Here is a 14,899-nt window from a genome sequence, read left to right on the forward strand (position 1 = left end):
CAACTAAAACATGCTGGATAGCAGCGGTCGGTAATCAGGTGTGTTGGAGTAGGGAAACAACTAAAACATGCTGGATAGCAGCGGTCGGTAATCAGGTGTGTTGGAGTAGGGAAACAACTAAAACATGCTGGATAGCAGCTGTCGGTAATCAGGTGTGTTGGAGTAGGGAAACAACTAAAACATGCTGGATAGCAGCTGTCGGTAATCAGGTGTGTTGGAGTAGGGAAACAACTAAAACATGCTGGATAGCAGCTGTCGGTAATCAGGTGTGTTGGAGTAGGGAAACAACTAAAACATGCTGGATAGCAGCTGTCGGTAATCAGGTGTGTTGGAGTAGGGAAACAACTAAAACATGCTGGATAGCAGCTGTCGGTGTTTGAATTTGGTGATTATATCATGCTCTAACTCCAGACAGAAGCTTTGACTCAAACTCATTAAAAACAAAAAAACAGACTTCCAGATGATTTAGGGAAAAAAATCCTACCTGAGACCTGGATTAGATGTTTTTGGCTTCACCACTTGAAGGTGCTCTACCTCTTTGCTTTAATTTCTCCCTCTTTTTAAATAAAAGTCACTTTATCAGAGTGCTGCTAGCAGTGGAAAGTCCTCTCACCTCAGTCTGCATGTCCGCATTCACTTTTAATTTTTCATCTCAAACACAGACTGCGTTCTTTTTTAATGTGTTTGCTTGTTGGTGTTTTCTGAGGTTTTTTCCTGACAGCAGTCAATTTTCTGTGAATTAACTCAAACTTGAAAGTGTACTGGTCTTTAACTGCCACCGAGTGTAAATGGTTGCCTCCTGAGTCTTATATGTAAATGCACTTTGAATTATCGGATGGTTTGTATTTAATATAAAGTCACTTTAACATCCGGCTCAGTTTGGTCAGAGCAGTCCGTTTTTATTCACGGATGGTTCCCAAGGACTTCTCAGGAACGTGGAAATCTCCACGCACGTGGGCAACATTAAAGACACGCGCGGAGATAAACAAAGCCGAGCGTGAGCTGTGTTGTTTTTGGAGACTGCGCTACATTATTTTTTTCATTTGTGCGTGTCCTCATAACCGCCTTCGCAGCAGAGGACGGAGTGAGGGACACACAGCTCTCCTCTCCTTCCCACTGTCTGCCGCCGCGCTAGAGCAGGGGCGTCATGCTACACCTGAGATGTTTACTCGACAGCAGCCGGAATGAAATTGAATCGCACATGCGGGAAGCTCACGCTGGCTGATTCTACTCGCCAATCACAGCTGGACCTCCGGGGAAGAGGTCTGAAAAAGGTCACCTCAGAATGGAAAACACACGTAGGACCCAGATGTGAATGATGTCAATTTTTTTTCGAAATCAGTTTATTCATTCAATTATTTGGACATTTTCTTTGGAGCAGTAAGTTTTCTGTTGTTTTCATGTAAATATTCAGTGTTTCCAGCCAGGCTTGGCAGCAGTAAGACTGGACGAACTTTGTAAATGCTGTACATGGTGTGGATGTCTAGAAACGAGATGTATATGGGGTTCAGTTTTGTCTTGTCTGGTGGTGTACCAGCCATTTAAGTATTAGGTATTAAATATTACAACCACTGTTATTTCCTGATGCTGCTTTTTGTTCTTCACATTTATTTAACAGTCGTCCCTGTGCTAGAGCACGTCTGCCTCTAACCACAAACCACCATTTATGTTAAACGGCCTGTATTTGTAGTGTCTTCTAGGGTTCTACAACCTCCCAAGGTGCTTCACAACAATCATCCATTCACACGCTGGTGGTGATGAGCTACAGTGTAGCCACAACTGCCCTGGGGAACACTGACAGACAAGGCTGCCGAGCACCGGTGCTACTGGTCCCTCAGACCACCACCAACAGGTAAGGTGGGTTAAGTGTCTTACCCAAGGGCACAACAGCAGCATTCTCTGGTGGGAGCTGGGATCAAACCTGCAACCTTGTGATTACTGGGCAACCCGCTCTGCCTACTTGCTGATTCTACCTTTCCCAGGATCTACTGATTGCCTTTTCTTGTAAACTTTCTGTTTCCTCGTGTTTTTTGATCAGTTTTTGTGTTTCCCATTATTTATGTTATTTTTTAGACATTTTGAAATTTCTTTGTTTTTGCTCTTTACTTCATGTGCACCTCCAAATCTGAGACCATGGTTCTCGACCGGAAAAGGGTGGCTTGCCACCTCCGGGTCGGGGGAGAGGTCCTACCTCAAGTGGAGGAGTTTAAGTATCTCGGGGTCTTGTTCACGAGTGAGGGTAGGAGGGATCGGGAGATCGACAGGCGGATTGGTTCGGCGTCTGCAGTGATGCGGACGCTGAGCCGATCTGTCGTGGGGAAGAGGGAGCTGAGCCAGAAAGCCAGGCTCTCGATTTACCGGTCGATCTACGTCCCAATCCTCACCTATGGTCATGAGCTTTGGGTAATGACCGAAAGAACGAGATCGCGGATACAAGCGGCCGAAATGAGTTTCCTCCGTAGGGTGGCCGGGCTCAGCCTTAGAGATAGGGTGAGGAGCTCGGACATTCGGGAGGGACTCGGAGTAGAACCGCTGCTCCTCCGGATCGAAGGGAGCCAGTTGAGGTGGTTTGGGCATCTGGTCAGGATGCCTCCTGGACGCCTCCCCGGGGAGGTGTTTCGGGCATGTCCTGCCGGCAGAAGGCCCCCGGGTCGACCCAGGACACGTTGGAGAAGTTACATCTCCAATCTGGTCCGGGAATGCCTTGGGGTCCTGCCGGAGGAGCTGGTGGACAAGGCCGGGGAGAGGACGGCCTGGAGCTCCCTAGTTGGGATGCTGCCCCCGCGACCTGGACCCGGATAAGCGGAGGAAGACGACGACGACGACGACTTCATGTGTAAGTGCCTCATGGTTTTAATCTTGAGAGGTACGATATAAAAGATTATTTTATAACGGAGTGAAGAAAAACAAGAATCCCTCGACATGAGGATTAGAAGCAGTGGCAGCTGGTGAAATCATTTTTTGGTGAGGCGCCACTTTGCTGTCAGTTTTATTTTTGTCAAATGTTTGTTTGTGTTCAGCACCTTGGGCGTCTGCTGAGGTAATCGAAGGTGCTTTAAAAATGAAATTAATGAAATTTATTAAAACACAATTTTTCTTTTTAGCCATTTTAACATATTTTTGAATAATTGTTAGAAATCTTTTCTACATTTGAATTTTTTTTTGTTTTTGTGAAGCACCTTGTGATTTTTATTTTGAAAGGCGCTATAAAAAAAAGACTGTTTTTTCTTTCAAAGGTCGCCCTCTGCTGACGGAAAACCCGAACCCTTCCTGGGTTCTTTGTTGGAAAGAACCACATCCACGACTCTTGAACTGCAAGAGCCTGTGCTTCTGTACATGTTTGGAAACCACCCATTTTAAGTCAGCCAGCAAACAAAATCAACAGCCTTGGTCAAAACTTTTATTTAAAGTATCAAACTAAAAAAAAGCAGTTGTTCATTTAGATGACATCACTGATAACATCACTCTGACAGCCAGAGTTTAAAGGTTCGATCATAGGAGCAGGTTGCAATCAGTTTACCATCAGGCGACACGTCAATGCCCATCACCTGAAAACAGAAATAGCAGAGCCGAAATAGTCAGATGCATTAGTCAGAGCACCACATTGCCACAGACCAATCAGAGTGCTGCGTGAAGAGCCTTGAGACGACTCGTCGTGATTTGGCGCCATATAAATGAACTTGAATTGAGTCCTTGTACCTTTCCCTCATGTCCAGCAAGTGTCTTCAGGGGCATCCAGCCTGGGTGACTCCACACTTTTGCTGTGTTGTCATATGATCCCGTCAACAGGAAGTGACCATCGGTGGCTATCCGGAAAATGAGATCAGACACACGAGAAGTGAGGTCAAGCAGAAAACAAAGACGTAAAATCTGAAATAAGCGAAGTGTTTATTACGTTGGAACCGCACGGTTGACAGCAGATTCTGGTGAGCAGGTACTGTGTACAAACATTTTCTGTTACGCAGCTCCCAAACCTTACAGGTATTATCACCACTTCCTGTGGCCAGATGATGACTATGAAATGAAACAATATAAAGTTAGAATAGTGCCAGTGTCTCTCTGAGAATATAATAGATGGACCTCCTTGCTCATTTCTATTTGGTTCTTTTCTACAGTGATCCCTCGCTACTTCGCGGTTCGTTTATCGCGGATTCACGACTTCGCAGATTTTTTCTTCGGAGCCTTATTCAAGGGGAAATTCGCCGATTTGCGGTATTTTTCGCCGATTCGCAGTATTTTTCTATGCGAAATATCAAGAAATTCCTGTTTTTTTTTCATCAATTTCATCATAAAATGCACTTTTTGTAATAAAACTATAAAAAAGCCAAGTTTTACCCACAAAAAAGAGAATGTGATCATACGATAATTCAATATAGTACTGTACTGTAAATATGGTGTCCCTACTTCGCGGATTTTCACCTATCGCGGCCAGGTCTGGAACGCATCTACCGCGATAAACGAGGGATCACTGTACTTGCTGCTGCGTGAAAGGCTGACCCATTTGGGTTGAAGTGGAGGCTGTAGATCTCCTTGAGGTGTCCCTCCAGGAAAACAACACAGCGCCCTGTTCGTAAGTCCCACACTCTGCCAAAAGCATCCAGTCCTCTGATTTGATGAGAACCAGAAAGAACAAATGATGAGATCTCTGAAAAACCAGACTAGACCAACTGTAACATGCTAACAGTAAAACTCACCCTGTAGCGGCCAACGAGCCATCAGGATGGAAGCTGATGTCATGAACACCTGTACTGTGACCCTCTTGATGAAGGATCTCCTCTTGAACCTCGAGGTCCCACAGACGCCATGAGTTGTCATAACTATACACAAAGTACACAGTTACTACAGAGCAAAGACTGTGTACACAGAGTAACTAATTGTAACAATACTAGGGTTGCAGGGATTAACCGGTTTGACTATTAACCCCCGTTAACCCCCCCCCCGGAAAGACATCTCCAACACCGTCTATAAAAGGGTTAGGGTTAGTGGGACCCGCATGGACAAAGACAAGAGTGAAACTGAACGCATGCACGCAGCAGCAGCAGAAGAACCAGTGATAACAATCGGGACTACTCCCATTTCTATCTAGGAAGCGGTTGAAGTCTGCTGTGTGGGATATTTTCAGGTATATTAGATATATTCCCACACGGGAGACTTCAACCACTTCCTAGATGGGAATGGCGCCATCACTGGTTCTGCTTCTGCTGCGTTCAGTTTCAATTTCGTCTTTGTCCATGCGGGTCCCACTCGTCTTTTTGGTTTTTCAGGCGGGTTGGAGACATCTTTACAGGGGGTTGACCGGGGTTAATAGTCTAACCGGTTAATCCCCGCAACCCTAACTGGTACTTAGATTACTCAAAGTACCAGAACCAAGTCTGATTAGGATCCAGTTTACCAAGTTGTTCCCAGGAATCTTCCAGAAGGATGCCAGGAAACTCGTGACACTCGGTCACTGTGGCCCTCAATGTCTGCCACCGGCTCGTCGCTACGACAACCACAGAAATGACCGGTCATTTCAAATGGCCGCCAAACAAATAAAATGGGCCACAATCTTTCCCTCCATCCTCCTCACCTCTCCAGGTTCCACAGCTTTACTGTCCCATCAGCAGCACACGAAGCCAAACTCACCTCGGATTTATCCAGAAGCACACCAGCCTGTGGCCGGAAAATGATGGCACCCACATTTGTGCTGTGTCCTTTAGCCAATGAGGGCAGAGCTTTAGTACAGTGTCATTTACATGTTGGTGAAATGAGACATAAAACGTTAAATGCTTTTTTTTAAAAATTTGAAAGTTTGGTTTGATGAAAAGGTGAAAGAACGTACACAACAGTTAGTTAAATAAACAATAAGCACGTGTACACTGTCTACACTCTAAAATGATTCTTACTCAGTACAACATTTGTTTGATAAATATTGAAAGGCCAAACAGAACCAAACAGAGAAGCTATGCCCACCTCTGAGTGTACGGATCAAAGTGCAGTCGGGTATGGACCACAGCTTACATAGACCGCTCCTGGGAGTTAGCACATGAGCATTAGCTTCAGTAAACTATGATTGACAGTAATTATAATTCTATTAGTGGGCGGGGCTTATTACCAGGATGCTGTGGCCAGCATCTTGGAATCTGGGCTGAAATGGCAAAAGCTGATTGGTCGATCGTCCCCGATCTGACTGCAAAAGTTGTTCAGATTCTGAGGGGAAAAATAAGTCTCATTCAGAACAGTTCCATAAACAGATCAGCTGTTTTAACATGACAGGGAAATGGCTGTCTCCCGAGCACAGGGAAGTGCTACGCCCTCTTTTGTCCTAGCAGAGAATTGCTTTGCAACATTTCCCAGGCAATGGAGAAGTCCAACGTGAAAAGGCATCCACCGATACGTGTACGTGAACATCCCTACTGAGTAATAAGCAGTAGTAGCTGGTGACATTTTTTTGGGTGGGGTGCAATTTAACAGGTGTTGTGCTCAAAAGAGCATGCCAGCCAAGATTTGCAACGAGGTTCTTTAATAAATTTGTACTATTAACATGTTTCTTATCCATTTGCTTCCACACAAATGATGGTTTATGGGCAGATAAATAAATGATGGTTTATTTGAAAAAAAAAAAAAAAAAAACTTCAAATAAAGAAACAAAAAATTTAAGGAAAAAATAAAGGAAAAACTAAATTCTTTGGACTAGGGTTGGACTGGGACCAAAATTCGGCCCCGGCAATTTTACGAATCGTCGGCCCTCCCCATTGGGAGAGCGGTGGGGGTGGGGGGTGTTGACGTCCGCGGACTCGTCTCTAGGCCGAATTCAATTCAAGTTTATTTATAAAGCGCCAAATCACGACAAGTCATCTCAAGGCTCTTCACATAATAAACATTCCAGTACAGGTCAGTTCATTAAGCCAATCAGAAAAAGGTTTCCTATATAAGGAACCCAGCAGGTTGCATTGAGTCACTGACTAGTGTCAGAGTCTTTACAACAATCCTCATACTAAGCAAGCATGCAGCGACAGTGGAGAGGAAAACTCCCTTTTAACAGGAAGAAACCTCCAGAGAATCCTGGCTCAGTATAAATTACAAGCAGCGCCAGACGGCTGCGACTGGGAGCCCTGGCCTTCCAGATCAGCTCATTGTCCATGGGGAGAGATCAGCAGGATATTAGCTACACGCTAACGCGGTAAAACAACTCCTACATCATTACACTACCGCGTTTTTTTTTGCTAAAAACACCTGGAAAAATCTGTTAGTTTCGGGTTACCATGTAGATAATGTTCTGCAGATCACCAACTGTGGAGTAGTGTTAGTATTTGTTAATTTTAATTTGATCCATCAGTATGAACACAGTAATATAATAATTATCATTATTGGTTAAAACATTTTTGCTTCACACCAAGTCAATCAAATCAAATCAAAGATACTTTATTAATCCCAGAGGGAAATTAGAGAATGAGATTAACCTCTCTAAGTGAGTGCAGGAGTGATTTCTTGAAGTATTTTGGTAATGCCGTTAAACTATTTTGGTAATGCCGTTAAACTGGTCAAATTCTGATTTGTCAACATTTGTAAACAGGAGCTAATAAAATTAGACTCATCTTCCTGGACTAACTGTTCTTAGCCAGCCTTCCGGGTGAGCAAGCACTTTTGACCTCAAGGTCAAAGTCTCTCTGCAACACTTAGGAGTGGTATCAGATGCAAAATACATAAGCCAGCTTTCTGCCATCACCTGGAAGGTACCTGGGAGCAGACAGGTCATACTCAGAGCTGACCTGCGGGTTACCCAGAGGTCCACACTGACAGTTTGTCCATACCAACCTCTTGACCCCCTGGATTGCACAAGGGCCTTCGTGCACAATGTGCACTTTTGGCTGGTGCTGTCATGGCTGTTCTTTCTTCTTTTGTAATATTGCTGTGTTGTATCTTGCTGTTCTTTAATACCCCAACTACATTATTTCTAAGTTCTGCTTTTCCCCTTCATCTCTGATCTGTTGACATGCCATTTCTGTTGCTACAGTAAATTCATCACATGGTATGTTTTTTGGTGGCAATGCAAAGTTCAAAACTTTCTTTAGTATTCTTTCTTCTGCTTCTGTTAGTTTGTATTGTGAAGCTATTGAAATAAGGAGGAATGGACACGAAACCATAAACAGAGAGGATGGGGTCTACACATTGGATCACGCATGAGACTGTGTCATCAGTGAGGAGAGCGCGGGCAGCAGAGGGCAACACCTTCCTGGCAAATAAACACAGGAGGAAGTGACACCACCATCTATACCGAATTCTGAAGGCTGCAGGCGTAGTCGAAATGCCACTAAAAATAAAGGTAAAACAACTCTTTTACAAGTTCCTGGGTAAAACTGGGTAGAGTCGTTTTAAATCCAGTATTACTAAACCCGCATTAGTGCTAATCTTAGTTTAAATTAATCCTTGGTGGTGCATTTCACCCTTGGTGTTTGGTTTCACATTCTGGAGGAACTGACAAAGAATAGCTTTTAGCCCTGTCCGTTTTCACTGAGTTGCTTTTATTCTTGTTGCACGTGTAGCAAACCTCACCCTCAGGGTCTTGTGCAATTCCTGTTGACGAATTGTCCTGGTTGCCCCAGGAACGTCCTTCTGTGCACGTGCATCTTCCAGACGTCTCATCGCCCTAATGGAACAATCAAACAGCTGAATATACATACACACACACTGACCACTTTATTCGGTACACATGTCCAATTGCTCATTAACACAAATTACTAATCAGCCGATCACATGGTGACGACTCAGTGCATTTAGGTATGTTGAACCCATTTAGCCTAGTGATAACTTATGCTGTTTTTTAGGTTGTGTGTGTGTGTGTGTGTGTGTGTGTGTGTGTGTGTGTGTGTGTGTGTGTGTGTAATCAGGTTTTACATGACACTTAAGCTCTTATTTAATCAAAATCAAAAAATTATTTTAAACTCAGTCTTCTTTCTATTTTTTCCATCATTTGTAATCAAAACAAAAAACTTCACTGGCAGTAACACCTTCTTTGCCTTGAACACAATTAGTAAGGTTTTCAAATCCCTGAATTTCATCGTTTTTGATAGAATAAAAAAATATATCCGTATGTTCTCTAGCATCTATTTTATTTATAATTTTCATGGCTTTCTTCTGTAATAGAAACAAAGGAGTAGTATTTGTTTTATATGTACTGCCCCAAGCCTCTATACAATAAGTCCAATATGGAACAATAAGTGAATAATATAATATATGAAGTGTTGATGTTTCCAAAATACACTTTACTTGATTTAAAATTCAAAGACTTTTAAGACTAAGTTTAAAACATGTTTATTTGATAGGGCCTATGGTTAAAACCTGATGTTAGTCCAGATCTGGACAAGTGGGGGAGTAGAGGGAGGTGGAGTGTACAGTCGGTAAAGACGGCTCTCCCTTGCCCTGCCTCCAACATGCCTCCATCTAAAAGGCTAGGTTATCCAGAGTTATCTCTGTAGTTATGCTGCTATAGGCTTAGACTGCTGGAGGACATACTGACCACTTTCCACACTCGACTACTTTCTTCTACAATCTGCTCTTTAACTGTATTATTTCCTGCTATTTCAGCTGTTAACTTTATTTTCTCTCTTAAGTGTTTTTCTCCCCAGAAGAAGCTACAATGATGTTCTGCTGAGCTGTGGTGGCCTCATGGAGGGGGCCATCGTCTAGCACAGGGATTCCCTAAGTGTGGTAGGGGTGTGAGAGCTGCCGCTAGGGGGTGCGCGAGATAAAAGGTGTCATGGCTGCAGAGCTCAGAGAAGTCTGTCATGTCACCATTAGCATAGCCAGAAACTCATTTGTGGGTGGGCCCAAGAAAAAGTAAGTAGGCCCAATAAATGTACTTGAAAACATGTATATTTTGCGTGCGCGTGTGTGTGTCCTCCACATGTGCCCTAGCTTCATAATAATGCGCCGAGCTTCAGCACTCTGGCCTGCGCACGCTGTTAATATCAAGATATGTTCCGTATTTGATCATTTTTAACAGTGTTGGAGAAATCTGAAGGTGAGTCATTCTGGCAGATTGTAATTAAGACCCTGTCTCATGCAGGTGTTCTGACATTGTAAACCTCACACACAGAACATTGTGAATGTAACTAAATAAGTCAAGAAATGATTCCCATCTGAGCATTTCAGCATTATTATATTATTATGTTAGCACCAGGCGCGTTGCAAGCTTTTCAAAAGTGTGGGGGATGTTGTCTGTGCCTAAAATAATTTCATATTAGTCATCTTGTTAGTTTAATTTCCATAACAGCTGAGCAGGTGTGAATTTTAGACACGTCACACATGTCTCCGTTCTAAACATGTTTAAACTGTTCAGAATACAAATCTAGGCTCTGTCTCGTGTAACTAAAGTTTGTACGAATGAAACTTTACATTAAACCATGTTGAAAAGAAAAGGATCCGATTATAGTTTCCCCCTCATTTACAGTCAGGAAGTACAGCGCAGTGCGCGTGGCTCTGGGGTTAATCAAGTTTAGCCGTTTCTCTTTGCAACAATCTTTACAAGAAGGCAAAACAGTTAAATGGCAGGTTACAGATATTTCCATTTGACTGTTTATTTTGACAGATAAACTCAAGGATGTTGGTTGTTTTGAAAGAATTACCCCGACGCACACTGATGCGCACACAGATGAGCTGACATTTTAATCGTTACACACATCGCGGAGGTAACTAAATCAATCAAGAAAAGATTCCCATCAGAACGTCAGAGCTTTATACTGGACACTGTGCTCAGCACACGGTGGACAGTGAGCTGAAGATCTAGAGGGGAGCGCAGTGCAGAACCACGGCGCATGCGGGAAGATTTCCTCCCACTGAAGCGGTCTGGAAAGCCGGTCTCTCTGAGGGATGTGTCATTTGGAAAAATGTTCACCGATTATGAAACTTTGGCTGAACAGCGCTTGTTCCCGTCTCTAATATGGAGACGCATGACGCATCCAGTCTGAGGCAGAATAGCCTCTTCAGCTTAGAAAGCGCCTGTAGAGACATTTGATCACGCACAAAGTTTATGTGGAGCAGAAGCGGTCGGGCCACGGCAGGTGAAACGTTCCTAGCCTACATGAAGTGAAACTGTTTAATTGTAACATTAATATGTTACTGGACACACTGGTCTGGTTGGTTAGACCAGTGTTTGATGTGGAAAACACACACACACTCCGGCGCGCCGTCAGGCTGAAGGCAGAAATGAGTGCTGCCTCCTCCGTGATAAAAACTTTTAAGAGGTTTTATAACATTTTTCATTCCAGGTCAAATTAAGATATTAGCTTCTATTTTGGGATGACGTATTAAAGAAGGAGAGCGCTCTAGCCGCACAGGTTAAACGTTCCTGCTTTAAGAAAACCGTTAAATTGCATAGTTTATGTGCTACCTGGGCACTCTAAACATTTATTTAAAATTAAATCAAAGGAAATTGTAATGGTATCGAATGTTTATTAATTACTATTTAAAAAATGAAAGTGATGAGGAAAAAGGTCGATCATATTTTTTTAACCCTGTATATATATATATATATATATATATATATATATATATATATATATATATATATATATATATATATATATATATATATATATATATATAGCCATGCCCTGATGTGGGGGCTGGGGGGTGCGTTGACATGGTCGGGACATAGAAGGGGGTGCGCGGCTAAATAAGTTTGGGAACCACTGGTCTAGCACACTTAAACATTCTCCCTCTCCTGATAATAAATTTTTACTCTCTTTGACATTGAATGTGCTACTACTAGTTTACCTGTTTAATTATAGGAATCCAGGAAAAGGCACACCCCGATGTGTGTAATGAATCTAATATATATGAAAGTCTAATGTTTATCAGTACATTACAGAAAATAATGAACTTCATCACCATATGCTAATTTTTTTAGAAGGACCTGTAGTTGGTTGAGATAGAACTGGCACCTATTTTCAGCGCCTAGGCGTGGCCCTTGCTGTGTGCCCACTCTCATCAACTATAATGGCTTCTATTTTAAATGACGTGCAGGAGTGACGCGGTGCATCCGCCTCTGGTGTGCCCTAGGCTTTAGGTCTTTTATAAGCGGTAAGTATCTTTTTTACATAAGATTACCCAATGACAGTATGAAGGGGTATAGGAGCGGTCTCTGTGCTGCCGCAGACTTCTGTTTAACTTGGACATAAGTAGCTTTTTTTAACAAGTCGCTCCTAACAGCTCTCGTAAAAATAACTTACAGCTCGGCCCATCGTCGAATAATTTGTCCTATTGCCCAACTCTACTGTGTAGTGACTATGGGATTAGATTTGTGCCAATAGGATCAAGAAAAACACTTTGGAGAGCAAACAAATTTTAAGACATTGAGAGAAAAAACATTCGTTTAAAAAGAAAAACTTACGATCTGAATCAGATTCTTAAAATGATCAAGAAAATTTTTGTTTGACCGTCAAAGTGTTTAAGAAATTGACAGAACAAAAATATTGACTAAAGGAAAAAAACATGTTTCAAAAGTAAAACTTACGATCTGAATGAACATGTTTCCTTTTTCTGTTTGCCTCTGTGTGTTTTTGTTATCAGTTTCCTTAGTTTCGTTCTCGCTGCTCAGAGCTTTGCTCTCACTACCAGATTTGCACTTGCACTTTCTGGCTTTCTCCTTTGCAATCCCTGAGTTTTTGGTTGCAATTCTGACACAACCCTTTCGGGTGGGTGGGACTTCTGAGAAGTCCTCTCCCATAGGACAGTGGTTTCTCTTGAGTGACAGTTCAGTGACCCGGAAGTGATGTAGCCTCATTTGTTACTCATTTTAAGAAGTTGATTCAGATTGTAAGTTTTTCTTTTGAAACATTTCATTTTCTCTCAATGTTTTAATATTTGTTTGATCTTCAAAGTGTTTTTCTTGATCCTATTGGCACAAATCTAATCCGATAAGTGACCATGTGAACTGTTTGGAAAGCCTGTTGATGACTCACCGTGGCAGAGAGTATCTTGCCAACCAGAGTCGAGCTTCCTTCAGGGAGGCAGGGCCTTCATGGTACCATGTCTGGTGGCACTGTGGTGGTCAAAAAGAAAAATTAATTATATTTTATTTGCACCCATTTAATCATCATCACATCTTTATTTATTAAGCACTTTACCTTAACTATTACAGTTAACCAAAGAGTTGTACACCAAAAAAATTTAAATCACACTAAAAACACTGTGTAGAATATAATTTTGTTCTGTTGAGTCACCAGATCCTCCCCCTTTTTCTAGCTTTGTCCCTGTACCTCTCAAGGATCTGAAAAATCTGACTGGATACTAGAAACTGAGTGTTTCCTACTTTCTTTAAACAAGCGGTTGTGCAACCGATCTTGAAAAAGTTTGGTTTGGACCACTTCAGTTTTGCTCATTTCCATCCCATTTCAATTCAATTCAATTCAAGTTCATTTATAAAACGCAAAATCACAACTAGAGTCGTCTCAAGGCACTTCACATAATAAACATTTCAATACAGGTCAGTTCATTAAGCCAGTCAGAAAAAAGTTTCCTAAATAAGGAACCCAGCAAATTGCATCAAGTCACTGAATGATGTTCTGCAATTGCAACTGATTGGCTGCAAACTCCCCTCCATTCAAGATCTGTACACCTCTAGGACATTGAGGCGTGCAGGTCGGATAATAGCTGACTCGTCTCACCCTGGACACAGTCTCTTCGACTCGCTCCCATCTGGCAGAAGGCTCAGATCCATTCGGACCAGAACCTCTCGCCACAAAAACAGTTTCTTCCCCTCTGCAGTTGGACTTTTGAATGAAAATCCTAGGGCAGCCCACTCAGGTTGATTGGTCCCAGTCACGGGACCCGATGCTGTGCTTGAACCATTCAACAAATACTCAGATTAGTACCTACACGGAGTAGATAGCTGCTTCTCTAATTCTTGCCACTTTTTACATTAATAATTTTATCACGAGTGTTTTATTAGTTCTTATATTTGCTTATCTCTTAATTAATTTTTTTTCTATCTTACCTTCTGCACCAAAATACATCAGCAATTTCCTAATGTTGTGACTTGGCACACATATGGCCATAAAAACTTCTGATTCTGATTCCCTTTTTGGCTAAGGCCCTTGTGAGGACCTTGACAGCCACTCTCTATCTGATGTGTTTCAGTCAGGCTTTGGGCCACTTCACAGCACTGAATGTGCTCTTACTTGAGTGACAAGACATTTTGGAGGCCTCTGATTCAGGGTCTCCTGTTATGCTCCTTCTCCCTCTGCAACGTTGATACAATTGACCATTGCGCTCTGCTAGACAGACTTGAGTCTTGGGTGGGTCTCAGGGGTACCCCACGTTCAACTTGGTGCATGCTGCTCTACGTGGCTCCCATTGCCCTGGGGAGTACTGGAGGTCTTTGTGCTTGGGCCTCTCTTATTCTCTATATACATCCTCCCCTTGGGAAAAATCCTAAAATAGTATGACCTTAGCCAGGGGTGTCAAACATACGGCCCGCTGGCCGGACCCGGCCCGCAAACGGGTTAAATCCGGCCCGCGAGATGGTTGTGTAAATTTCATTTTCATACTTTACAATGTAGAGTGAAAATAAAATAATTTTTATAATCAAAATACTGCTGTTCCCAAAACGTCCACTAGATGGTGCAACAGGCATTGTGTTAAGCAAGCAAGCCATTTAAATTAAAAATTGCGCCCACATTTTCAAAGTTAAACATCTTTTAACAACGGTAGTTTCTGCATCTATACTGATCCGCTTCAGCCCTCTCACCCCTCCCGCTGCGCAGCGGCCGCTAACTCACTGATGCGCCTGCAGCCTCTCAGAGTTCCTGTTGATCTAAACATTAAAATAATTATTTCATTTTCTGTTCCTCACTTCTGATTACCTTCAATGGTGTCTGTTTGTTGCAACCACCAGGTACAAAAACTAACTTGTTTT

General features: G+C 42.6%; 1 protein-coding gene across 1 annotated transcript in view; it reads right to left on the reverse strand.

The window, feature by feature from the left end:
* Positions 1-3,386: 3,386 nt before the first annotated feature.
* prpf4 (pre-mRNA splicing tri-snRNP complex factor PRPF4) overlaps positions 3,387-14,899 on the reverse strand; it is a 29,660-nt gene continuing 18,147 nt past the window's right edge. The window contains exons 5-15 of the mRNA XM_015943266.3: positions 12,945-13,024; positions 8,536-8,629; positions 6,095-6,189; positions 5,953-6,011; positions 5,570-5,693; positions 5,393-5,482; positions 4,695-4,817; positions 4,498-4,605; positions 3,896-4,014; positions 3,700-3,806; positions 3,387-3,548 (exon numbers count right to left, since the gene is read on the reverse strand). Coding sequence (XP_015798752.1) covers positions 3,462-3,548; positions 3,700-3,806; positions 3,896-4,014; positions 4,498-4,605; positions 4,695-4,817; positions 5,393-5,482; positions 5,570-5,693; positions 5,953-6,011; positions 6,095-6,189; positions 8,536-8,629; positions 12,945-13,024 — 1,086 coding nt within the window. The 3' untranslated portion in view covers positions 3,387-3,461. The remainder of the gene's footprint in view (positions 3,549-3,699; positions 3,807-3,895; positions 4,015-4,497; positions 4,606-4,694; positions 4,818-5,392; positions 5,483-5,569; positions 5,694-5,952; positions 6,012-6,094; positions 6,190-8,535; positions 8,630-12,944; positions 13,025-14,899) is intronic.

Source organism: Nothobranchius furzeri, chromosome 6, assembly GCF_043380555.1.
Source record: "Nothobranchius furzeri strain GRZ-AD chromosome 6, NfurGRZ-RIMD1, whole genome shotgun sequence".
Taxonomy (NCBI): domain Eukaryota; kingdom Metazoa; phylum Chordata; class Actinopteri; order Cyprinodontiformes; family Nothobranchiidae; genus Nothobranchius; species Nothobranchius furzeri.